At 43.5% G+C, this 26005-nt stretch overlaps 1 protein-coding gene across 1 annotated transcript in view; it reads left to right on the top strand.

Annotated features, from left to right (window-relative positions):
- The window catches only part of RSRC1 (arginine and serine rich coiled-coil 1), a 100306-nt gene that overhangs the window by 22303 nt on the left and 51998 nt on the right, over positions 1–26005 (top strand). Inside the window, exon 5 of the mRNA XM_071438245.1 lies at positions 4802–4954. Coding sequence (XP_071294346.1) covers positions 4802–4954 — 153 coding nt within the window. The remainder of the gene's footprint in view (positions 1–4801; positions 4955–26005) is intronic.

Here is a 26005-nt window from a genome sequence, read left to right as displayed (position 1 = left end):
AGCCTTTAGATCTTCTGTCACTTCATAAATATAAATGTATAAAAACATTATGCAGTTGTAGTGCCCACCTGCTAATTAAATGCAGATTTCCTCAAACTTGTTTTAAAATCCGCTTATTTGTTTCAACTCTGTCTCTGCTCAGAATACATATGGCCCTTGTGAAACTAATTATGCTTATGGAGCAGCTGTTAAATTTAGTGCAACTAATTTTATCCAATATTTTACATTTTAATTGATTACCTGTGAAGAAATTAGCAAATTAACACTTATTGTGCAGTAACTGAATGGGCTTTTATGGGGACTTTCAATTTTTACAAGCGGCCCGAGTGCTGATGGAATAAAGCCATTTCTTAGGGCTGGAGATAGGGAACTTATTGGTGAGCCTTGATTATCTGGTGTGAGAATTTAGGGATCCCGAGTGATGCCAAGCATCTGTGTGTTCTGCAACTTAGACATGAAAAGCAGATTGGAAAGTAATGGCTTTTCACAGAATTTTGGGAACATATGGGCTTATCTGGATCTAAGAACCCTTTGAAGATCTTTGAACTTGACTAAATGACTTAACCTTTGGCATGGTGGGTGGGTGTTCTGGGTGTTGTTGGGGGGAAGGGGATCCATGCTGCAAATCTCCTCTACAGCTTCATTTTTTGGTGGGTTTTTTTCCCCTCCTTTGGTAGTTCCGTAATTTGAACATTTGGGGTCTTGCTTTAATAGGACTAATTGTGATTCTTGTTATTTTTCAACAGCAGATAAAATAGAAAATCTGTCTGCTCTGCCAGATCTGTGGCCTTTTGTTGTGGTTTGGTGCTGAGCTGGGGACACAGATGACTTTTGGGAGCTCCATTTCAGGAAGTCTTATCTTGGTTTCCTGTCCTGTAGATCTTGCAAGATACTTTAATAGGAATTAAGGAACAGTAGAGAGAGACTCTTCCCAAGGCCATGGAGTGATGGGACATGTGGGAATGGCCTGAAGCTGGTGGAGGGGAGGTTTAGATGGGATATGGGGAAGGAATTCATCCCTGTGAGGGGATGGGACACAGGGAGGCTGTGCCATGGCAGGGACACCCTCCACTGTCCCAGGGAGCTCCAATCCCTGCCTTGGACGCTGCCAGGGAAGGGGAAATTTGATGCAATAACTCTTTCAATTTTTAAAAGCTGTTTCCTGTGTATAAATGTCACCTGCCACCAGTTCTGCACAGACATGGGAACGAGCAGGAATCCAAGAATTGAGCATCCAGCCTGCCTGGGCTGAATTTGTTACTTGCACCTGCAAAAGGTAGAGCTGAACTCCGGTTCAGATTTGAGCTGAGAAACTGGAATTCTTTAGCAAGAAATATTTTAGATTCCTGTTATTCCTGGGGAGAGGACTGTGCCATTAAATGAGGAGAGGCCCTGCATCAATTAAAGGTGATTTGTGTTGCTACAGGGCTTTGTTTTGTTGTTTGGGGTTGATTTTCTGTTTTGGACTTACCTGCAGTTCTGAGAAGCCAGGGTTACCTGGGAATACTGGATCTAGGGCAGTGCTCTGTAAATCTGTGCTGCCTCATCATGATGTTTGTAAAAACAGTGTCTCTGTGCCAAACAAAAATTAGATTTAATATCAAGAATGTTCTTTCAAGTCAAAACCTCCTCTGCCTGAGGAGTAAGGATGGATGGACGCTTTTACATTCATGATGACGCACTAAAAATCCATTTTGAGCCAGCAAATGCTCTCCAGTTAAGAATCCAGCACTGCAGTGGTAATTTGATCTATTTATTAGTGTTAATAGAGTGGCCAGGATGGGAGAGCTGCTGTTGGAAGGTACCAGCTGCTGAAACAGGAACCCAGCCCTGACCCCTGGAGCTGCTCCTGGCAGGAACAGGGACCTGAACTCCCATGTGCTGGACAAATTCCAGAAATGTAATTTATAGCCTCATCTGGATGGAGGGTTTTCTTTTGCTTAGTCTATTGTTGAGTTTTATTAAGCGGTTGTTGTTTCATAAAAGGAGGGGTTTTGTCTGTGTGATTTGGCTTTTAAAGGCTTTGGGAGTTTTGCACTCCGAGAGGTGCTAAAGGAACTTTTTATACTGTTTTAAAAATTTCCCTATTTCAATCAGTACTTGATGGAACTTTTCCATGAAGTGCCATCAGAACTTTCATGGGAATCATGGAATTGTAGAATCATGGGATGGTTTGGGTTGGGAAGGACCTTAAAGCCCATCTCATTCCATGCCTGCCCTGGGAGGGACACATCCCAAAGGCCAGGGTGCTCAGGTGAGAGGAACCAAGGAAAACTTGACCTGATTTTTCCCAAATATCCCTTGTCCACTCAGGTAGCATTGATCCATGACAAATTATTAAATAAAACCTGGAAAATCTTCTACAAGGAATTCAGGAATAATGAAATAATTTTGGATGCACAAAGAACCAGCCCTAATACTTCTGGATCTTTTTTTCCATTTTGTTAATGGATGAATCCATTGTGTGTTTTAAGTTATTTTGCATCTCTTTTCAGAGCAGGAGCAACATTTTCTTTTTCACTTCTTTTGCTAAATTGTCAGTTTAAAGGTATTAAATTGTGACATGGGCTACATTATTAGATGTATTTATTAAATACATTAATAATTGAAATTAAATAATTGAAATTAAATAATAAAATATAACAAGGCTGAGGTGAGGTGCTGATGAGAAATGGCTGAGTTGTTCTGATGATGAAATTTTGTAACTGTGAAGTAGGGCAGTAAGATCTCTGAGATTCTCACTCTAGACCTTCAAGGCATTTAAAGTGTTTGTGCTCAGGGCTGAGGAGCCAAAAGCTTCCAAAACCTGGAACTGAAACCCTTGGTAGCAAACTGAGCCTGCTGATGTCAGATGTCTGACTTCACTCACTGTGGTTTTTGGAGAAGAATGTTACCTAGATGTCTCTGTGGAGGAAGGCAGAGGAATTGGTGGTATTTTGTTAGGCTAATTTTGTATTTTACACTTTGGGGATCCTTTTTGTCTGCCTAGAAGCAGCCTCTTCTTTAGTGAAGGAGAACCTTCCTTCACTATTTGGGTGCTTCCCACAAGAGTTTTGGTGACTCCTCTTCTGCTTGTTTAGATAATCCAATAGATCCTGTTAAAATATTTACCCTGTTTTAATCAGAATCTCTTCCCCAGTTGTTTTGGGGTCATTTTTTCCTGTCAGTCACCCTGATGCCTTCAGCTTTTGCATTTCCCAGATTCTGCACTGCATTCTAGCAGTGGATAACCCTGAGCTCCACACACAGGGCCAGCAGCTCTGCTCACAGCCCAGGCACACAGAACAATCCCTGTCCAGCCCCAGAGCCAAGGACAGCGCTGCAGCTTCAGCCCAAACACTGCAAACAGCAGGGAATGGAGGGAAGAAACTGGGAGGGTGGGGCTGCACAACCTGGAGCTGGAATTGGACAATGAACCCAACATGGAAAGGGACCAAAACTTATAAAAGTGTGAGAGCTTGTGACTTGGGGTCCATTTTGGCTCTGTTTTGGGTGTAGCCTTGGTCAGGCTCTTGTGCTGCCCAAGGTGTATCCTTTGAAGGCATTTTAATAAATTCCTGTTTGATTCCTTTAACTCTGCCCAGCCTCTGTTCCAGGCAGCCTCTTTAGGTATCAGTCACCATCCCTGGTTGTGTTTAAAAGCAGACTGGATGTGGCGCTCAGTGCCAGGTTTAGGGCTACGTTGGACTCAGTGGTCTTGGAGTGTTGGATTCCTGGACACTGAGAATTTCAGCCTTTCTGTGCTACCAGGCACTGACCCCTGAGAGAACACTGCATTGACCTGAGGCCATGGAGAAGCTTCCAAAATGGAATGATAGAACTGGGATTGTGAGTGTGGGGTTTGAATAGAAATGTGTGATATCACAGGGTGGGAAAGTCAGAGTATGGGGTTTTAGAATATAGTAATATACATAAAGCAGGATGGAGGTTTTAGGGTGGAGACTGGTCCTCCTTCTTCTTTAGAGGTTTGGGTGGTATTTTGTAGTTGGACAGAAAAGTCAGCATTGCAGACTTTGAGTGATCAGTTATTGGGTTAAAAGTAAATAATTTAGGTGTCATTTCTTAATGGGATAGTTTAGCCTTGAAATACCTTGTATAGTAAGATAGTTAGCCCTTTTTGTAGCATGTTAGTAAGAGAGCCCCCAGCGGCTCCCTGTATTGTCCAGTTCTAGCAGGAGTACAGCATGTCCTTGTTCTGCCAAGTTCCTTCTCCACCTGGTGTCTGTGTGTCCCTGCAGGTCACAGCAGCGCTCCTGCAGCTACAGCAGCGAGGGGTCCAGCCACAGGAGAACCCCCAGCAGGTCCCTGTGTTCCTTCAAAGTAACTCTGCAATCTGCAGGCCAGGGTTGTCCAATTCTTGTAGGAGTACAGCATGTCCTTGTTCTGCCAAGAACCCTTCTCCACCTGGTGTCTGTGTGTCCTTGCAGGTCGCAGGCGTGGCAGCGCTCCTACAGCAGCAGCAGCGAGAGGTGCAGCCACAGGAGAACCCCAGCAGGTCCCTGTGTTCCTTCAAAGTAACTCTGCAATCTGCAGGCCAGGGCTGTCCAATTCCTGTAAGAGTAGGGCATGTCCTTGTTCTGCCAAGAACCCTTCCCCACCTGGTGTCTGTGTGTCCTTGCAGGTCATGGCAGCGCTCCTACAGCCGCAGCAGCGAGAGGTGCAGCCACAGGGCTGGGTCCCTGTGTTCCTTCAAATTCACTCTGTCACCTGCAGGCCAGGGCTGTCCAGTTCTAGCAGGAGTACAGCATGGCCTTGTTCTGCCAAGAACCCTTCCCCACCTGGTGTCTGTGTGTCCCTGCAGGTCACGGCAGCGCTCCTACAGCCGCAGCAGCGAGAGGTCCGGCCACAGGAGAACCCCCAGCGGGTCCCGGGAGCGCCGCAAGGGCAGGGACAAGGACAAAGCCAAGGACAAGGGCAAAGGGAAGGAGAAGGAGATCCACAGTACCAAGGCTGGGTGAGTGAAACAGCAAATGATGGAGCTGGGGCAAAACCAGGCAGCAATGCTGTGTCCTTTTACTCTTGTGATAATCTTCCTTTACTTTAAATTGTACTTTATATCAACTAAGTTTAGGTAAACTCAGAATATTTGAAAAGTGGGGAATTGTTCAGACTCTTTGGAGGGTGGGGTTTGTAGGGTTTTACATTCTGCAATGTGGTAACATTTCACACTAAGTGTGGTTTAATTTTCCACCCTTTCCCTCCCCGCTTGGTTTCAGGTGGGTTAAAAAGCTTTCTGCAATTTGTTAATATAAGCATTCTTCCCATATGTAATAGCCATGATTTAGGGGAAAAATGAGGAATATTGGATAGCATGAGGGCTTCTTCCTAGGAGAAGATGGGTTTCACTGTTCACACACCCCTACACCTCCTCCCAGTGGCAGGAGTTCCTCCTGGGCTTTGGCTGAGGCTCAGAAATGCAGTTCCAGCACAAGCCTTGCTCTGGGTGAACGATGGGAACCCTTGAGAATCTGCTTTCAGTCCAGTTTCTGCTTGGAATGACTTGGGTTGTTGATGACAGATTGCAGGAAAGGCAATGTAATTTTTTGCATTTTATGTAATTTATGTAATTCCCTCTGCTTTAAACATCATGCTCTTGTGCAGCCTTTCCTGGGCTGCTTGTCTTTTCCCTCTTTGTCTGATCCCTTCCAAAAAAGCCCAAAACACTGAGGTGTCACTTCATGACCTTCCCTTGGGTTTATTCCCAGTGAAAATGCTCCTGGGGAATTTCTGGAGCAGCATCTTCCACCCACATTTGGGCTTCTCTTGGCTTCTGGAATTCTCCCTTTGTTCCCCGCGGCACCAGGAAAATTCCTGGTTAAGTTGGATCTGGTTTGGAATCTCCAAGCAGATTAATTTCTACACCCAGAGTCTGGAAAGTCTCATTATTCTACAGAGCCCTTCCAGAACCTCCAGCATCAGGGGATCTGTAGTGGAAACAATCCTGTGGCCTCAGTATTTGAGCAGATCCTTCCTCAAAGGCACCTCAAGGACCAGGTCTGGTTCCCAGTTTAAATTCATGGCTGTTTGCAATGTATTTATTCAAAATAGCTGCTTTGGAGCTGTAATGAAGATCAGCCTGAAGCCAGATTGTGGGAAGAAGGGACATAAATTCTCAGGTGCTGCTTGACTTTATAGTTTAACTTTGCATAAAAGGAGGTATTTCAGCTTGGCAGCACTGCAGCTTATCTGAGCGATGCTGTATATTTGGGGCTTTACTGCTCCTCTAAAGCACAGAATCAAAATGCTTTTTTTTCACTAATTAAGCAGCAAATTTGTCTGTGGCTCCTGTGAACCCTAATGATGATTTTCTGTCCTTGGCTTGGCTGTGTTTGTACATGTGAGGGAGAAAGGTCTGTGCTTGGGGTTTTTTTGGGGGCAGCCTTAGATTCTTTCGAGGGAGATCTTGTCACAGTAAACATCTCAAGAGAAATTTCAAAAGTAAAAAACTAAAATTCTTTTTAAAAATAGTATTCTGGGTGTTTTCCTTTGGCATTCCCCGTTTCAGTGATGCTTCCCTAATGTTGAGCACTGATTTTCTGGAGTGCTGGACAAGTACCAGATGTTCATGAGATGGGCTGTGAAACAGCTCAGCTCTTCTCTTCTCACACCCTGAAGTGTTTTAAGGGATGTTCCACTTGTCCAGCCATTATGGAGGGAAATCCTGCAGCAGCTGCTGGGAATGTGGGCTGGGAGCTCCAGGGAGTTCCCTCCAGCCCCAAATGCCACGTTTAGACCAGCAACATCTACATGCAGGAAGCCTTCAGCTGTCCAAGTCTGCAGAAGTGAGGGGTTTTACAGCACTACAATGTTTTCCCACTATTTTTTGTACTAATCAAAGCATTACATTCATCTTTTATTTATGCTTTTTGAAATTCTCTTGTTTTAAAACAACCTGCATGCATGTCTTTGTTGACCTGGTGGGGTGTGCTGTTGAATTTTGATGTTTCCAGTCTTGATCAGCTTCAAAACATGCAAATTCTGTTGTTCTGAGATGTGCTTTTCATAAGGCTCCTTGCTCATTGTTAAATTGGGGTGGAAAGCTACTAAAAGCTTGTTAGTTTTAAATATTTTTTTCCTAGATTTATGGGTCTCATTGTTGCTTGTGTACTAGTGCAATTTGGGATTACTTCTCCAAGTGATTTGGACAATTTTTAATGGAATAAATTAAGAGCAGCTCCTCAGTTGCTAAGAGAAAAGAAGTGGTGAAGCATTAATCAAACCTGACCACTGGTTGAATTGCTGATCCTTAATAAGGTTATTGATACATTTGGGCACTAATGGTTTCACAGCTTCCTAAATACCTTGACAGATCCCGGAATCCTGGAATGGTTTGGGCTGGACAGACCTTAAATCCCATCTCATTCCAGCTCCTGCCATGGGCAGGGACACCTTCCATGGACCAGACTGCTCCCGGTGGCCTTGGGCACTTCCAGGAGTCCAGGGGCAGCCACAGCTCCTCTGGGCACCTGTGCCAGCCCCTTCCCTCTCTCCCAGGGAACAATTCTTCCCAAAATCCCATCCATCCCTTCCCCTGGCAGTGGGAGCCGCTCCCTGTGTCCTGTCAGTATTGCAGAGCTGAGGAGCTCCTTGTTCAGACACAATCTCCATTTTTCCTTTCAGTTCCACACTTCAGGGCTTTGAGGTTTCACTGAGGCCCCCCAGTCTGGGGACCTTTTTCCAGTGGCATTTCCTGCAATCCCTTGGAGTGGATCCATGCCCAGTGCCCCATGGATGGCCTGTGGGTCATTGATGGCTGTTGATGACATTTTTGCTGTTTGGAGAAAACGTCAGGAGTAAATTATGGCAATATTGGACTTTCCCAAGTCAGACTCTCCTGGAGCTTGGCACAGGATTATTTTTCCCTTCCTTCTTCCCAGGCAGTGCAGTAGGAAATCATTTATGGTAATTGGCCCTGATTTGCATATAGGTGATGGAGTTGTGTGGGGCAGAGCACCCCAGAAGTGCTGGGAAGCTGTGCTGGGATCAAAGGGGCTGTGCAGGAGCTGTTGTCTGACACCAGGCTGGGGGTGTTGTTTGCATTAAACATTCATCATCCTCCCAGCCTGCCAGCAGGAATTCTGGGCTGGGCTGACATGTTTTCATGCAAAATTTATTGGGCAAGACGAGGGCTGTAAAGAGAGATCTCGTTGCCTTTCACCAGCAGCAGAGGGGGAATGTTTGATTGGGAGGGAGGATTCCTCTGGCACGTTTGGGGCCTGTGTTATACCAGGAGCTGAAGGGTTGGGAAGGCTGATTCTCTCTCTCCAAGACCTTTTCCTCAAAATCTGACCTGCCAAAATCCATTTCTCAAGGAGTAGAAAGGTGCAAACACAAATTGATGTTCAGGGTGCTACAACGCTTGTTTAATTTGCACTGCTCTGGTCTCACATTCAGGAGTTCTTGTTGGTTGTTTCAATTCTCTTTGGAGTTTATTTCAAAGAGGCTTATGAAGAAAATATAAGGTACATTGTGTTTAGTTTGTAGCTCAGGAGTCCAGAAGGAAAATGCATTCGTTTTGGAAGTTTTGATCCCAAATAGAATAAATAAGGATTGCTGCTGGGCTGGAACCTTGCATGCCATGGTTCAACCTTGATCAAACTCTTGTTGTTGAGTTGTAAACATCCTAAAGGAGGTGCTTCCAGGAAAATGGAAATGGGCAGCAGAAATGGGCTGGTGGGAATTGTAGAATGTGGCCAAAAATCCCTCTTAAACATGTGCAATCCTAGAAAAACTGGAGAACTTCTTTAAAATCTGTTTAGAATTAGCAACTGCATTTTGAATGCTGAAACCAAACTACTCCATCCTGTGGTGGAAAGTGGTTTGAATGCTTATGGGAGAAATAGCTTCTGTCAGAGGGGAAAACCCTTAATCCAGGCAGGTTTATTTTCAGTGTCAGCTAAATTACGAGGACTTTGAGAAGTGCTTGCAGTAAAGTTTTAAGATGCTTGGTAGGACTCTTTGGCTCCAGTGATTTCTTTTGGTAGCTTCTTGAAGAACAGCTTCTAAAATTGAATGACAGCTTGAGCCCCTTTGTCCAGCCTGGGATGCTCCAATGACTGCCAGGCACTTGCTTGGACTCAAAGTAGATTTTCCAGGATCTTTAGGATGGCAAGGGAGTCACTTATCCACAGTAAAACCAAAATGCCTCTTCTGTTGATTAATTAATCTATTTATTCTTACTCCTTTTGCCTTCCTCTCTACCTCCAGCCTGCTGGCAGAACCCAAGCATGAGGTGAGTGGAGCAGGTGATGAAGGGTCTCTGGGTGCCCCCAGTGCAGAGAGATGGAATCCCCTGTCCTGTCAGGATCTGTGTTTGCTGATGGCAAAGGGGCTGAGCAGCTTGGGCTGGGTCCCTGCAGTGCTCAGGGGACACCCAGGGAACCCCTGGGCACGTTTGGGGCGATGGGTGAGGATCTGAGCTCTGCTGGCAGAGCTGCTGGGAGGCCAGACCAGGACAGTTTCCTCCCAGTAAGTCAGCCAAAGGCTAATGGGAAGCAGAGGAAGGGTTTTTTCTGAAAAGGACTGAGACCTCCATATGCCCAGAGCAGCTCGAGGGTCACTTGCCTTTGACCGAGATTTGTTGCTATTGTTGTCTAAGCTGTGTTGGCCTTGTTTTTCTTTTTGTTTGCTAAAAATCCCCTTTTAGGACTCAAAAGACTGGCCATTTATTTAATGGGCAGCAGCATATGGGATGATTCCTTTTCCTTTCACTCCCAGACAGCTGGAAAAGCCAGCGTGGATGGGACACGTGTGTAAGCTGTGGAGCAAAACTGTGCAGGAGGTGCTGGGGAACCACTGGCTCTGGAAAATAAATAGATTTTAGTTCAGAGTAAACATTTCATTTTCATTCATTAAGCACTTTTTGTGCTAACTACAGAAATCTAAGTTTTGTGTTGAAATTCTGTAGTTCAGACTGTCAGTTAGTGATGGCTGTCAAATAAGCTTCCCTGCTAAATTCATGGACTATGCTGAGGGAATTATATTTCTCCCTATTTCCAGAAATAGGTTTTGGAATGCATTTGAAGGCAGTATCTTCAAAGACACACATTCTTTTAAGCTGTTTAAAATTTTCCAAACTATCCGCTCCTTAAAACTGCCAGCCACCCTGATTGTCCTTTTATAACTATATAATTTGCATTATCCTGGGGTTTGGTGCAATCATCCCTTGAACGTGGAGTGTTCCTGCTGAAGGAGGGTTTTGTTTGCCCACATGTCCAAACACACACACGCTCTGAATGTAAACATGGAGTTTTGTTTTTTTTTTTTTTCCCTGGGACACCTTGTGCTGGGAGAGCAGCTGCCTATTGTTTTAATGGCCTCCCTTAATCTGGGCAGGAGGAATCCAAACTGAATGATCCAGAGCTGTGCAAATCCAGTTAGTGTGAGCTGTAATCTCTTTACTGGGTTTAAGGAGTTGGAGTGGCACTGAGACACCCTGCAGATACTGAACAGCAGAGATACAGTAATCACCTCACCCTGCACCCTGCTCCTGCATCCTGCTACTAAACCCACCAGTCTCCAGCAAGGATTTAGGGAAAACCCAGCCCCAGACCAGCAAACTGCTCCTCAGAGCAGGCACAGGAGGGGCAGGTCACAAACAGCCCATCTGAAAGATAATGCTGTGGTAAAGAGAAATTGAAATTCACATTAAAATATTAAACTCGCTGTTGCACCTCGTATTTTGGATTGGGAATGCTTTTTCTGGAATGAGCTTACCTGCTATGGAGATTATAATCCATCCATGGCTTTGATTAGGAAGGGAAGGAGCATCTTTGTTTGGAGGAAGCATTTCTAATCCTGGTCTGATTTTGGACCTTTCTGTTTGGAATTCTAAAATAACGTGACAAACTTAAATGAATTAATTTAAATTGTTGATCAGTGACAGGACACGAGGGAATAGTTGAAATTAAGAGATGAGGGATGTAGGTTGGATTTTGGGAAGGGAATTCCTGGCTGGGAGGGTGGGCAGTGCCCAAGGCCAGGCTGGACACTGGGGCTGGGTCAGTGGGAGGTGTCCCTGCCATGGCAGGGCTGGCACTGGGGGGGATTTAAGGTCCCTTCCAGCCCAAACCTCTCTGTGATTCCATGATTCCCTTCCAGGCTCTGGTTTCATCCTTGGCACCCCCTGGTTCTGTCCAGGGCAGGTTTTTCCTGCTCAGTAGGAGTGAAACCCTCCAGATAACCTGTGCTCCCATTTCCCTGCTTCCACACCCTTTCACTGGAGAGGTTTTCCATTGAGGAGGGAAAGCTCTTGGACCTTCCCATGGAGAAGAGACTGGCCAACCCAAATTTTCCATTCTGGAACTTCTGGATCTGGTTCCCAAAGGAGATTTCCAGATGCAGAGGCTGCACTTGACCTTCATGTCCCTCTCTGTTCCTTGAGAGTCCCCTGATCCCTTCTTGGAATGAGCTCCTCCAGTTCCCCAGCAGGATGGGATGATGTTCCCCATCAGCCCCTGGAGCAGAGTGGTCCTTGTGACAATAATTCAGCATTGTCTTGGGTTTATTCCTTTTTTACCTTTTTTTTTTTAGATTATTGTTGCTATTGGTGCAACCTGATGCATTGCACTTTTTCTGGGGAAAAACTCTGGGAATGGCTTCCACTCCAGCCATTGATTTTTACATTATTTAGTGTCAAAACCAACACCTTAAAATATCCCTGAAAGACAGGGCTGGGAAATGCTTTGGGTGCCTTCCAGGGGACGAATGGGGAGACCCAGAGGGATCATCTCGGATTCTCCTGGATCCTGCCTCGCTCCTCAGCTGCTCCAGTAGCTGAAGTTCTTGTAGTACAAGGCCCATGTAATGGTGAATTATGTTGGGAATGATTTTTCCTGGGCTGAAACTGAAGCAGCAGGACCAGTCCATTCTCTCCAAATGGATTAAGGAATTGATCAGGAAGGCCTGCCCTGGCTGCTCAGAGCAGAAGCTTTTGAGGCTGCTTAATGGGATCATGCTGTGTCCAAGAGGGAAAAGGGGCTTTCCCATTGATTATTGTCAGGTGGGCATTGAAAAATATTAGGGAAATGCAGACAATGGATTTCTGGGAGAGTGTTCAGCACAGGAATGGGGAATGCAGGGCTGGGGTGAGAAGGCTTCATGTGCCTGCCTCTGCCATCTCCCTTTTTCCTTTTTATCTCCTCCTTTGCTCTGCCTTTATTTCCTGGCCACATTAAACAGTGTGGAAAGAAAACCTGGATGAAGTTTTGGATGATGTTGCAGTGGGAGTTTCTGCTGGGAGTTAATTTACAGGTCCCCTGCGAGTAAGGAGCATGAAGAGGGAAGAGAAGGAAGGGGTTTATATGGAGTGAGAGCCACTAAATCTGATTTAAAGGGTCACAATGTGCTTTTTATTGAGGAGGACAAAAGATTAAAGTCCATCAATTAATTTATTTTAAAAAACAAAGCAAGCTTTAGGCCTCAGAGCTTGTTGGAAACTCTTTCCATGAACTTCAAAGATAATTTTAATAATTCTGCTGCTTTTTTCCTTTTTTAAACATTCAGGCTACAATAACTCAGTAAATGGATAGTAGATAATTAGGTCTTGATGTTACATGCTCAAAGTTTTATATGCTGTATATTTTAGATATAATTTTTGAAAATTCTATTCTGCACTGTAATATATTCTGAGTCGTGCCTTATTTTTAGGTTGTGCTTCTCACATTGTTATGGGAGAGGAACTTTTTCCTGACAGAGTTTCCTGGGGTTTGAAAAACTTATTTCCTCCAATGTCCAGCCTGGCCTTGGGCACTGCCAGGGATGCAGGGGCAGCCCCAGCTGCTCTGGGAATCCCATCCCAGCCAGGAATTCCCAATTCCCAATCTCCCAGCCATCCCTGCCCTCTGGCACTGGGAGCCATTCCCTGGCTCCTGTCCCTCCATCCTTGTCCCCAGTCCCTCTGCAGCTCTCCTGGAGCCCCTTCAGGCCCTGCCAGGGGCTCTGAGCTCTGCCTGGAGCTCTCCTGTCCATGCCTGGTTGTTTCTCTTCCTGCTCTGTCCTGCAAGTTCTGGAGCCACTTTTGGAGCAGGGCCTGGGGGTGGCACCAGAGGAAGGGGCAGGGACTGATCCCAGGGAGTTCCCCCAGACCAGAGGGGCTCTGGAGCCTCCCTGGGACAATTCCAGTGCTGTGCCCTGGGATGGCCCTGCTGGAGCTGGGGTGGCACCAGGTGAGCCCTCCCAGGCTGGGCATGGAGCAGGAATCTGGGAAGGGCTGCAGAGATTCCATGGAAATGGAGCCCTGGTGCAGGGGTTGCCCTGGAGCTGCTTCGAGCATGGCTGGTAAGGGGTTCATCACAACTTGGGCAATATTTTTAAAATCTGTTCCCCTTCAGTGCTTTTCAAGCCTCTGTCCAAATGGGTTTTGTAGCAATTCTCAACATTTTTTACTCATCTTGGATAAATGATCCTTCCAGTAAGAGCCAGGACTTCTCTCCAAACCACCTCCCCATGTGGAGAATGTGGTGAAATCCCTTTTCCAGGCAGCCTGGGAAGGGCCATTTTGGGAGCCCAGGGTCCAATTTCAGCATGGCACTTGTCACACACGGTCCCAGTGCTGCTCCTGTGTGCCTGCAGGAAGCCAGGGCTCAGTTTTGCAGGCACTGCCTTCCCCTGCTCTGCCTTTAATCTCGTGCTGTGTTTATGTAATGCAATAGAAATGTTGCTAACGTGATTATACTTTTCTATCTTATTAGCTTCAATACTGAGCACAATAAAATGGAAAACTGTTTAAATGTTATGTTTAAGTGCTTGAGATAAGAGTTCTTGTAAATGAAATGTGATTACATTTCTGTAATAGATCTTCTCTGTCTGCTCGGACTTTGTTGAGCAATGTAATTCTTTTGGGATTGCTGTTTCTAAGTTTGATTTCTTTTTTTTTTTTCCCTTTAATTTTGATAGAACCAGCCATGTAAAATGTTACACACCACCAGACAATGCACAGAAATCTCTTGAAAATGCAGGGTTTCCTGCATGAGGCACAGAACCAGGGCTCCATAGTTCTCTTTGTGATAACCAATTTGAATTAAACATAATTCCCCAACATCACCTTGAATTTCCATCTGTGTAACCCCGATGTTCTTAGGGGTTTTGCATTTACCTAATGCTCTGGGCTATTTTCCCTCAGCACGGATGGCAAACTGTGACTATCTCCAAACTGGAGATGATATGAATAACAATTGTTTGCTGATCTTCCCCTGTATCTCCCTGCATAACCTGCAGCCTGCAGAGGCTGAGGAAGTGGCAGATAGCTTTTGTCATCCCTTATCCGGGCTGTACACTTGTAAGGAAGAGCAGGGATAATCGCCTAAATCTAATTAGGGGTTAAAAGAGGCCATGACTGTGATGTGGCAGTGAGACACCTTACTGTAGCAATCCTGTTTGCATTAGAAAAATAAGGTTGTCATATTGATTATTCAAATGAGCTTCCATTGGCCATGGCTCAATGGCTGCTCTGCAGCTGAAGCTCTGGAAGGTCCCAGCTTTGGAGCATACATTATGTGATGTCTTGTTTGCTCATTGCAGGGCTTTAAACCTGAGGCTGAGGGAGTTTTGTCGTGACAATTAAGGGTTTAAGTGACCACTGGAAAATGAAGTTGAGCTTGCCTGGGTGATGGCTGCAATTGCTCAGAGCCATTCAATGGGGGCCAATGAATTTGCTTCACATCTTTTATGGAAAAGTCGGTATTGGAGTTAACAGATCTTGTTTGTGCATTAATTGATGTTTAGTTCAAAGTCAAACAGAGCTGAAAAGAATAAAGTAATTGCATTCAGATCAGTTCCACGTCCAAGAGATAGCAAATTCCCCTGGCTCTGACTGGGGGCTGCCTTTTAATTTTTAAAAAAATGTTTATCTGCTGCTGGGCTATTACAGCTTCTCAAATATTTCTCAGCACTTTGTGGCTTTTTGTCACTCCCCACTCAGGTCTGTGGCATCCTGCAAGTGCAGGAGATGCTTCAGGATGTGCTGATTTCAGCCTTCCTCGTTACCTGGTGACATAAATGCCAGATGCAGGATGGGAAAAAGTGTTTTAAAAGACCAATTTATTAATTAAAAAATAGAATTTTGGTCCTTTTGTAGTGCACCAAGTACCATGTGCTAGGCTGTGTTGGATGTACAAAGAGTGGACATTTTCCTGCCGTTCCTACCATTGGTTTGTGCAGCTTCTGTCCTTACAGATTTGCAAGGAAGAGTCCACCTTGAATCCCAGACATGAAGCAGAGTTTGCAAATTTTAGCCCAGAGCTGAAATTATTTCCCCCATTTCACCTGCAGTTTGAACATTGTTCACTCCAGCTGTTGGCTGTGCTGGATTTCTGCTGCAGGGCAAAAAAATACAGCTAGAGACAACTAAACTGTTTATCCTCTTGTATATAGGGACAAAGTTTTCAAAATTATTATTTATTATTACTATTTAAGAATAATAATTTGTTATTATTGATTAATAATTAATAATTATTATTTTAAACTAAAGTTTTTTAATTTCTTCTCTTGATTCTTCCAGTTTCTTCCATTCTCTGCTTTTGGTACTGGATGAGTAAAATTTATAAAATTTTACTCACCAAAAAATTTACTTTTGTAAGTTTTTTGTAAAAAGTAAATTGTGAAATTTACTTTTACAGTAAAAAAATTACTGTAAAAGTTATTCACCCAAATGCTGAGCTGGTTGGCTGAAGCCACGATGACCAGAGGAAGGGGATTTTTTAAATATCTATATTTTTATATATTTTTTATTTATGTTGCTGGAACATCCTGACCCGCTTGAAGGGCCTGAGAATTATCAAAAAAGTTGATGTAACTTTGCAACATCTTGCTTGGACAGGAAGTTAAGCAGTGGCTTATCCTGTGCTGCCTTTGTGTGGAAGTCCTGAGCTTTGTGCTGATCCCATGGATGTGTTTGGCTGCTTGGAACAGTTCCAGTTCCACCTTCTGGGGACTCCCCTTTGTGGCACTTCTTTGCAGGACACAATAATTTCGTTTATTGAAATTGCAACTTTCAGCCCAAACTGAAAATGGGGGAAAAGCCAATATTTGAGGGGTTTTTTTTTCCCCAGGAATATCAAGGTGTTGTTTGTGGAGATCAGTCCCTCATTTTGCATGTTCATTCTAAATTATCAGTTTATTTATTCAATTTTTATTTTCTCTTAATCTCTTTCAGCCACAAGTATTGCAATGTTCTCTACCACATTCTTCTTCCACCAGCAGTTAGCAAAAAATGCATTTTGTTCAGATTGACATTGGTGAGACTGCCTGGATGCATTTCTTGAAGAGAGGGAAATAGGACAAATCTGAGGAGTGTTGCAGTGGGGAAATCCTTAATCCTGGGAGCATCATAGAGAGGCAGAATTTTCAGTTGACAAAAGGGTTTTTGGCTGCTCCTCTTTTTAGAAATTATAAAAGCTCAATTCACCCATGAGCTCGGCTGACTCTGGGCTGGCTGAGGTCACCAGAATTACATATAATTAACCTTGAAATTTGAGGTAAAAATAAGCATTTTAAAGTAAAGCAGCACCACTTTGGGCCTGTCTTGCAGCATCAGTCTGCAGTGGCTCGGGAATGGTTGGCTCAGTGATTTTTGGGGATGTTTTCCAGCCTTAGTGAGAGCCAGGGGAGGTTCAGGTTGGACATGGGTTGGAATTTCCTGGCAGGGCAGCCCTGGAATGGTCAAAAAATTGGATCTTACATTTCATAACCTGATTTAATTGCAGGATTTGGTCAAAGGCTGGACTTGATGGTCTTGGAGATCTTTTCCAACCTCAGTGGTTGCAGGAGGTCCCTCCTGAGCACAGCTGGGGGATGCTGGAGGGGACACATGGCACAAGAATCTGGGTGGGTCTGGGTGGGTCTGGACCTCGAGGTGTTTGGGGGTATTCCCCTGGTCCTTTGCACATTTGGGATTCTTCCCACCAGTGTCAGCTGGATCATCCACAGTGCCAGGTCTTTTGTATGGGCTGGGAATCCTCTGGGAAGTGCTGCCCTGGGAGGATCTGGCCACTTACTTGGTCTTTTTATTTTAAATAGAATATTTCACTTCACCTCCAGGATTGGCAGGTACAACAGGAGGTGCTGGTTTTAACCATCAACCTCCAAATTCCTCAAGATCCAAGTTTCCTTGGAGCCTGCCTTGTTTATGGTGCTCAATTCCTTCAGGAGTCTCTTCTCTCTGTACTAAAAAAACAACCTTTGAAGGAAATCTTGGCTGTAGAATGAGACATGTCTTATATTTTTGTCTTTTTTTGGTCTCATTTTGGTGGTAAGTCAATAATGTGCAGCACTAATTATTTTGATTTCATTGAAGAAATGCCAGAACACAAAAAGCTTTTGGGAGATTCTGGGGAAGGTGTCCCTGGGGAGCTGGAATGGGATGGGTTTAAGGTCCCTTCCAACCCAAACCTTTCTGGGATTTTGGGATCCTGGTCTAGAGGTTGGCTGGCACTTTCCTGGGAGTTTGTTCCACCCTTGCAAAGCCATTCCTGCTCTGTTTCCACTGGACACTTTCTCTGGGAATGAGAAGAGCCAAAGCAAACAGATGGTGTTAGTTTTTCATGGCAGCAAGAGGTTAAAAGCAAATTTCTGAGAGCAAGGGAGTGAAATGAGTGAGGCCAGTGTGGAGTGTAAGAATTTTAGGTTTAGTAACTGGTGAAATGGGAAGCCTGAAGGAGGTTCTGGTGCAACTCAAGGAGCATGGAGAGCTCAGGCAGCTTTGCTTGGTGCTTTTGGGGCTTTTTTAGGCTGTCAAATTTTCTGCCCAAAACACAAACTGTGATTTAGGGGAACTTGCAGATCTTTCCTTGTTCTCATCCCGCTGTGGTGCACATCAGACTCCAGCCTGTGTCTGTGTTTTCAGCCCTGCCCAAAGGTGCCCCCTCCTTGTTTTGGGCTGAATCCTGGAAAAACCAAGGTGAGAACTTTGGTGATCCCTGTCCATCTCCTCTCCTTCATGAGCTCCAAGTAGCTGGTTTTAATTTGATTAGATTTTTTCCCCTCATGCTTTCAAAGCATTTCCAGGTTATTTTTGTCTGTTAGGCTTGGGTTTGGTCAGATGTGTTTGAGACCTGCAATCAGTTTCTGTTTTAATTTCATTTTGATGAAATATTATTTCTTCCTCTTCATTTGTGGCCAAGGAACTTGAGGAATTCCCCCTCAAGCTTGACTTCAGCTCTCCCTTTTAAAATTTTATAAATTTGTCTTGCAACACAGCCCAGTTGTTGGAAGATACAACTTCCTTCCTTACTGGAAGTTAGACTGGGCTGCTTGGAATTGCCATCTTGGAGAGACCAAGAGGCTTCCAAAGGTTTTCCTTAGGGCTACATCAAGGTGAGATTAAAAAAAAAAAAGTTAATTGTGGAGGAAAGCCTGAAACTCAAACCTCTTCTGACCAGAAAAGCTGAGGTAGATGAGGAGATGAAATGTTCTCAGATCAAGTGGATTTGCTGTGTTCGGGAGTAGGAAAATCCTGTCTTGTGTAGGAATGAAAAGCTGGGCCTGTGAGACGTATCTGAGACGTTCTGAGAATATTCTGAGATTGGGCTGGGTGGAAGGAGGGAGAGGAATCAAACCAAGGCACCAGCTCAGCTCAGAGCAGCACTGCAGCAGCGTTTCCAAACTGGGTTTTTATCCCTCCCCACAGGGATGCCTCAACCCCCACGAGGTTTCAGGCTGCTGAAATGGGCCAGATGCAGTCCCAAGGGCTGGAATTCCAGCCAGGTGGGAATTTGTGGGGCTGAACTTGACCATGGCTCCCAAAGGGCTGCGCTCCTCTTCAGGGATGTTGGAAATGTTTGTTGAGTCTTTGGTTGTAAAAGCTGCGCCTCCAAGGATTGCTGGGTGGTCCTGGTGCTTCCCTGAGCTGTGGAGATCTGTTGGTTGTTGGTTCATATTTTTTAATCAGTTGTTTGTTTTTCAGCAGTGTTGGTGCCATCCTGCTGCTGCCTAGAGAGCACATCCCAAACTTCTGGGTTTTTTTTTTACTTTATTAATCTTCCTTCCTTTTTCTTGCTTTATTAATCTTCTTTCCGACCTGCTGTTTGAAATCTGTCACTTCCTCTTAATTCCTATTCTAAGTGCAACATCTTGTGCTCTTTTAAAGTCCTTCAAAATTGTGTGAATTTTAAATTAATTTTTATTTCAATAATTTTTATTTTGAACTATGGGGCAGCAGGGCAACAAAACCAGCTGTATCCTAATACCTCATAGATAGAGGCATTTGGGCTTTGGGTTTGTTGAAGTATTTTTTTAATTACAAGAACATCTTTGTGTTTAGAAGCTTTGAAGAACTTGTGAAGTGCAAAGAACAAAAATGAAACTGTAACTTGTGGTGTTTGGATTTTCCATAAAAGAAAGCCTGAATAGAAAGGAACATTTGCATGAGAAGGGTGGGGAAGAAGTTGTCTGACTTTAGTGATGGGTTAGAAAAACAATTAAAAATCTGAGTTGTGCAGATAGAATAAGAAGTGGTGGGTGAGGTGGGTCCCTGGGTTTGAAGAAACGGATTTTTGCTGATCAATAAAATAAATTAAAAGTATGTACAGCTCTGTATTGGTTATAGGTTGGATAAGCTGAGCTCTGTTCAGATATTAAATATAAATTTAGCTTTGTTCTCTGAACTGAGATCTGTGGGAATTAAAGAAAGAAGGAAAACATTGGGGAAAAAAAAGAGAATAATTTGTTTCTAAAGTCAGTATAGAAGCTTTAAATTGCTTTGTAGAATCCTTGAGGTTGGAAAAAATCTCTAAGATCATAAATCCCATCCTTTAAATATGAATATGCAGTAATAGAATGGGATCTGTGCAAGGGAGCTCAGGCTGTGTTTTGTAATGTGAATTTTGAGCAGTGAGCAAAAGCTTGAAGAGTTTTATTCACAGGTCTTAGTAGAAAGTTGGGTGCCAGCAAATAAGTTTAAAATACTTAATAAACTTCTCAGATTTTCTCCTCTTGGGAAGAATTCATGGCACAGAGTCTTAGAAAAGAATTACATATAATTAATTCAGATAAATTGGAGGTTGCTGTGTTTCTTAGGCAGAGAGCCTTTAATTGGTAACTTTATTTTTGCTGAATATTTAATGAGCAACTGGCAAATGTTTCCCTAAGCACAATTTTCATGAGCATTTAGTACTTTTTGAGCAGTTTATAATGAATTTAGACAAAGATGGAGCTGTTCAAACCCGATGTAGTTTCAGTGTGGTGTGAAGCGTTTACCAGAGATTATTGCAGAACTTGCTTAATGTGCATAGAGAGTTTAAAAAAAACCAACCCCAAACTAAACAGGCTTGAGGTTTCCTTGTGGGATTTTTTTTTTTATCACCAGACTGAGGGCCTGAAGGAATAGAGGAAGTGAATGGACACCAATGTATCCAAATATCTCATTTTGCCTAAAAGCAAGTGCCGGCAGATAAATGCCCATAAAGGGATTTCTTTCTTAAGCTCCATGGATTTTTTTTTTTTCTGCAACTTTTTGTGTGAGTTGGAAATGAAAACCATTCATCCAGTGCCCCAAAGAAGGGCCTTATTGAATGGAATAACAGTGTAATGTACCATTGAAGGCAGGATTGAAAGTGATTATCTTGTTAACTCTTGACAGTTACCGCCAGCTTGAAATAGAACTGGCAGGCTTGATTTGCAAATGAATTAGAGCTTTTTCATTTGGTGCCAGGATCATCTTTTTATATTCTGATATGACAGATGCTATGTTCCATGCTTTTGTTTCTCTTCACTCTTCTACTTGCAAATAAAAAACAAAAGATTATGATAGTAATTTTATTTGCATCTTTTCTCTAGGAGTTTATTCTTTGTCTCGAAGTTTTTAATCTTATATTTTTTTCAAGAATTTGTTTAAGAATAGTATTGTTCCTGCAGAATAAAATTTCATTAGGTTAAGTACAGTAGTAATTGGGTGAATGAGGGGGATTTAGAAGCTTTCAGCAAATGGAAAATTGATTGTACTCAAATTGTTTTAGTGCTTAGAACATTTAAATTTCCTCCCTGACTTACACTTGCATTTAATACTCCTCAGTACCAGGAGCAGAGGAGAAGCTCACAGAGTTCCCAATATTTCTGCTAATGGCAGCACACGAGTAATTAGTGGCAGCCTCAGTGCTGTGTTTATATTCTGCAGCCATCCCAACCCAGATGGGGAGGTGTTGGGTATGATAATTATTGTGCTCTGCCTCTATGTTCCTCATTAACCTGTAACAGTCTCTACCAGTCCAGAGAGTTTTTCCCATAGATGTGCTTCCCAAGACTGGAACTTGCTGGGCTTTGTTTAATATTCAGCCCAGCCTTGTGGGCATTTCCAGTGCCGGGCTCGCTGCTCCTTCTGTAATCTGGTTTGTTCTTTGGGGCTAATTAGCAGCACTTCTGACTGCCACTGATGTCCATTATGGAAATGTTTCCCTACACTTTCACCTACAGGATGTGTTTTAATTGAATATCTACTAAATAATATTACAGAGAAGGTAAACCAGGCCAAAGTTGTCTAATTTATTTAAGGCTGGTTAACAGAGACGGTGGCATTCCAGAGCCTGATGTTTAATTGCCTGTGTTTGCTGGGAATGCAGACAGGGAGGGACAAGATCTCATTCCTGGCGAAGGGAACAGCAGGAGAAATGCCACCCAGCCAGCCAGAACCAGGGAAGAATCCAGCCAAAGCCAGGGAAGAGCCAACCAAACCAAAACCAGCCCAAAACCAGTGAAAAATCCAGCCAAAACCAGGGAAAAATCCAGCCAAAGCCAGGGGAGAGCCAGCCCAGCCAAAGCCAGGGGAGAACCAACCAAACCAAATCCAGCCAGAACCAGGGGAGAGCCAGCCCAGCCAAAGCCAGGGATGAACCAACCAAACCAAAACCAGCCCAAAACCAGGGAAAAATCCAGCCAAAACCAGGGAAGAGCTAGCCCAGCCAAAGCCAGGGAAGAACCAACCAAACCAAATCCAGCCAAAACCAAAGGAGAGCCAACCAAACCAAAACCATCCAAAACCAGGGGAAAACCAAGCAAACCCACTCCAAGTAGGAAAACTCCAATGATTTGCACCTTTTGATGTCCTTGGAGTGACCAAGTTGAGTTGAGGAATGGCTTTAGGGCAGCCAGGACAGAGGAATCAGCTTTGGTCATTTATGGGATTTCCATACCCAGCCTGAAGCCTCCCTGAAACAAAACCAGGAGATTTTGGGTGGTTGTTTTATCTCTTGTGATTTATGGGATTTTCATACCTGACTTGAAGCTTCTGTAAAGCAAAGTCAGGAGATTTTGGGTAGTTGTTTTGTCTCTTGTTTACCTGACAAATACATGCAAAGAAGTGCAATATTTTTGTAGAGTCTGTTTGAAAATACTGCTTTTATCAACACTGTATTTTGGAGTTTTCTCTCTCTGTTTAGTTTCAGTGTTGATATTGCATAAAATCTTGGATTTTACTCTCTGAGCCAGGGTTATTATATATTTCCCCTGTTGAATATTTGATAAGGTCTCTTGGGTACTGATTTTCCTTCTTTCTAGGATAACATATTATGGAAATTGTTTCACCTTGTGTCCTGTTTAAAGTCCTGGTTTTAGCATGATTCAATTTGGTTTGCATTATATTCCATGGAGTTCCTTGGCAGTTCCAAGTTATTCCAGAGTGTTTGTGTGGGGGCTGACTTTGGCTTTTCCTCCTGCTTTTGCTAAATGACCTTCATAGGATCATCTTGGGGTCTTTGTTGCATTTAAATTTATTAGCAATTGGCCAAACTTCCTACTGTTTTTCCTGAGATAAATTGTTTGGATGATTGGAGGGATCCACAGGGGCCAAGGCAACCAAGGTTTGGAGTCTTCACACTCCAGGATCAGCTCCAGAAATTTGAAGTTGGTGCTTGGTAAGAACAAAACAACATTGCACACTTTAAAAAATACATAATGGGTGCTTTTCCTATCAGGGATTCCCAAACCATTTGCTCTTCTTGATGAGTTTGTTGTGCAGGAAAAAATTAGAAAGAGCAGCAAAAAATGACAAGTTCAGCAATGTCTCATCTTGGGATATCCTGAGGTAGAAATAAAGTTGTGTGATCACATGGAAATCGAATTCTTTTCTCAGGAACTCTGCACCTTCCAAAAGTCCCTTTGACCTGAGTTTTCTTGTAATGTCCATGTGGGTATAAATAACCCATAGGATTATCCTGCAGCCTATGGCTTCTCACTCAAAATCTATGGCAAAGACTATTATTGGGTATTAATTAACTCTATTAGTTCTTCAGTTCTTGGGTGGAACTGCTGTAAATTCACTGGAAAGTACATTATATGTGAAATCTTAGGCTGTTTTATAATACCTGAATGGGGTATTTTGAGGATAGTGCACGTTTTTCAGCTCCCTTGATTAATGATTAGTTTGATACAGGGAGTATTTTTAGGAACATGAATATGTTCCAGGTTAAAATCATTATTTCAGCAAGTGCTAGGGAATACTTTTAAGTTACTAGCAAAGGAAGTTCACACCACCTCAGTTAGTTACTGTGGGTTTAAGTTATCCCAAACCTGGCAAAACCTGGAGAATCCCTGAATGGTTTGTGTTGGAAGGGACCTTAAAATTCCTCCAGTTCCCCCCCCACTCTTCCATGGGCAGGGATGGAACTTCCTTAATTGAATTCCCAGCTTTTTGCTACAGGTCCCTGATGACCAGGATTCAAATGGAGCTGGAATTTTTCCCCTGGCATTGCTGAAACATTTGGATGAGCCTGAGTATGATATTTCCTGGGTTTAATGGATGACTTTATATATATATGCATGTCAGGTGGTGTTTTGCTGCAAATCCTTGACTATAGTGGGGAAAATTTCCAAAGCTTCTCTGGTAGAAAAAGGAAAAGTCAGGAATAAAATCAAACTTGCCTAATGAACCAAAGAAAGGAAGGTGCTGCTCTGGAGATGGTATGGAAAGCAAATTTATTGGGAAGTCTGGGGTATAAAATGGGGTAAAACATAATTACCTGGCAATGATACCAAATTAATGGTTTCTTTTATGTTGTGAGCATTGGAATGTTGGATGTGCATGAAGCTGCTCCTGGCTTTTATTTGTGGTGTTGAATGGTTTAAAATTCTGCAGGCACTCAAGGCTGTGTGGGAGAGACTGAGCTGTGGCCATGGGTTTGCCTAAAACAACATCTGAAATATAGTAATGATTGGAGCCTTATTTGTATAATTTGATGCAAACAATATAATTTAAATATGTGATTATTTCACATAATTATACAAATGCAACAAACGTTATGTTATCATTTATAGTATGTATTTTAAATATATAATTATTAGATATAATTAGATAAATAGAAGGGTAATTATGTAATATAATTTATAGTATATCTAATGTACTATAGAATGGGATGCAGAATATAATTGTGTAAGATCTCTAATATAATCTATTGGCTAACTAAAAGATAAAACCCTGCCATAGCCTGGCTGATTGATGCCCTGCAGCCTCAGGCTGGGGAGAGGTTTTCATTGCAAGTGACAGGTGCCCCAAGGTTTATTTAGGACAAGCTCAGCCTTGTCCTGGTTAGTTTGATAATGTTTTCCTTATGGATGTTCCAGCAGTGCATTTCCTGCGTTAGGGCCTTGTGCTACACCAATATTCCTGTCTGGGCTGCCTCAACTACAAATTGGCTGAACAGCCCGTGACACTTTTTCAATATTATTACATTAAACCAAGTGGATTTTGATTGATAACCTAATATTCAACTAATGCAAAACATCAATCATGGCAAGTATATTAATTATTTAATATTGCAGCCTAATTCAGGAATCGATGTGCTGCAGGAGGGGAAGGGAAACTCGCTGTTCCCAGAAGGTTTGAGACAGGCCATGATTAAAAAACAGCCCCACCAAGCCCCGCTCTGCTCCCGTGTGTTGGTTCGATACAAATCTTTATTCATTTGCCAATAATCTCCTCACATTTTCCACTTCAGGACCTTTTTTATCAGTTTTGAGGCCTGGAATTGAATTAGGGCTGCTTTCAGCACAGGCTGAGGGAGGTGCACAGATATTGATGGCAGGGATGGGGCTGGCCCGGGAGCTCCTCCAGCCCTGCCCTGCGTCCTCTCCCAAAGCAGCCCCACCTCCAAGGGCCAGGTGGAGCCTCCAGAAGGGATCACGGGATCATGGAATGCTCTGGGTGGGAAGGGAGATCAATCCCATCCATCCCAGCCCTGCCATGGCAGGGACACCTCCCACTGCCCCAGGTGTTCCAGCCCCAGTGTCCAGCCTGGCCTTGGGCACTGCCAGGGATGCAGGGGCAGCCCCAGCTGCTCTGGGAATCCCATCCCAGGCAGGAATTCCCAATTCCCAATCTCCCACCCATCCCTGCCCTCTGGCACTGGGAGCCATTCCCTGGCTCCTGTCCCTCCATCCTTGTCCCCAGTCCCTCTGCAGCTCTCCTGGAGCCCCTTCAGGCCCTGCCAGGGGCTCTGAGCTCTCCCTGGAGCTGCTCCTGTCTCCAAAATTGGGATAAATCCTCTAGGACTGAGAAATTAAATTTTTTCAAAGTCAAACAGCTAAAGTACTTATTTTTTTATTATTTTTTTTTTCCCCTTTCGCTTCATTAAGGACATTTAAATAGAAAAAAACTGCATGGCAGATTTTTGGAAAAGCTTTAGGAAATGATAAATAATTAGCAATTTTAGTACTAGTAATTAGTAATAGTGTAGTGTAAACTGGTTCCCTGCAGTCCTCACAGGCTGGTTTCTCTGTTTGCTGTGGGAATCACCCACCTTCCAAGAGGGGATGTTGGAATTAGGTAGAACCTGGAGCTGATGGAAGCAGAAACAGTCTCCTTTTCTGGTGGGTTGGGATTTCAGGAATTTTTAATTTGTTTTCCATTGGATTTCATCTTTTTTTTTTCCATAGCAGGATATGTTAAAGATAAATTTTCTCTCTGAATTTTTGCTTTTCAGAGTTTTTACTCAGATACTTTGGTCCTTTTTTTTTTTTTTTTTTGCAGCTGCCTTTATGTAAAATTCTTCCCATTTTCTCTGTGCACCTTTGCACTTTTTGC

The sequence above is a fragment of the Agelaius tricolor genome, unplaced genomic scaffold (genome assembly GCF_023055355.1).
Source record: "Agelaius tricolor isolate 1412-34295 unplaced genomic scaffold, bAgeTri1.0.p SCAF_12, whole genome shotgun sequence".
NCBI lineage: Eukaryota > Metazoa > Chordata > Aves > Passeriformes > Icteridae > Agelaius > Agelaius tricolor.
Note: the sequence above shows the minus strand (reverse complement) of the source record. Positions and strands in the feature narration are given on the sequence as shown.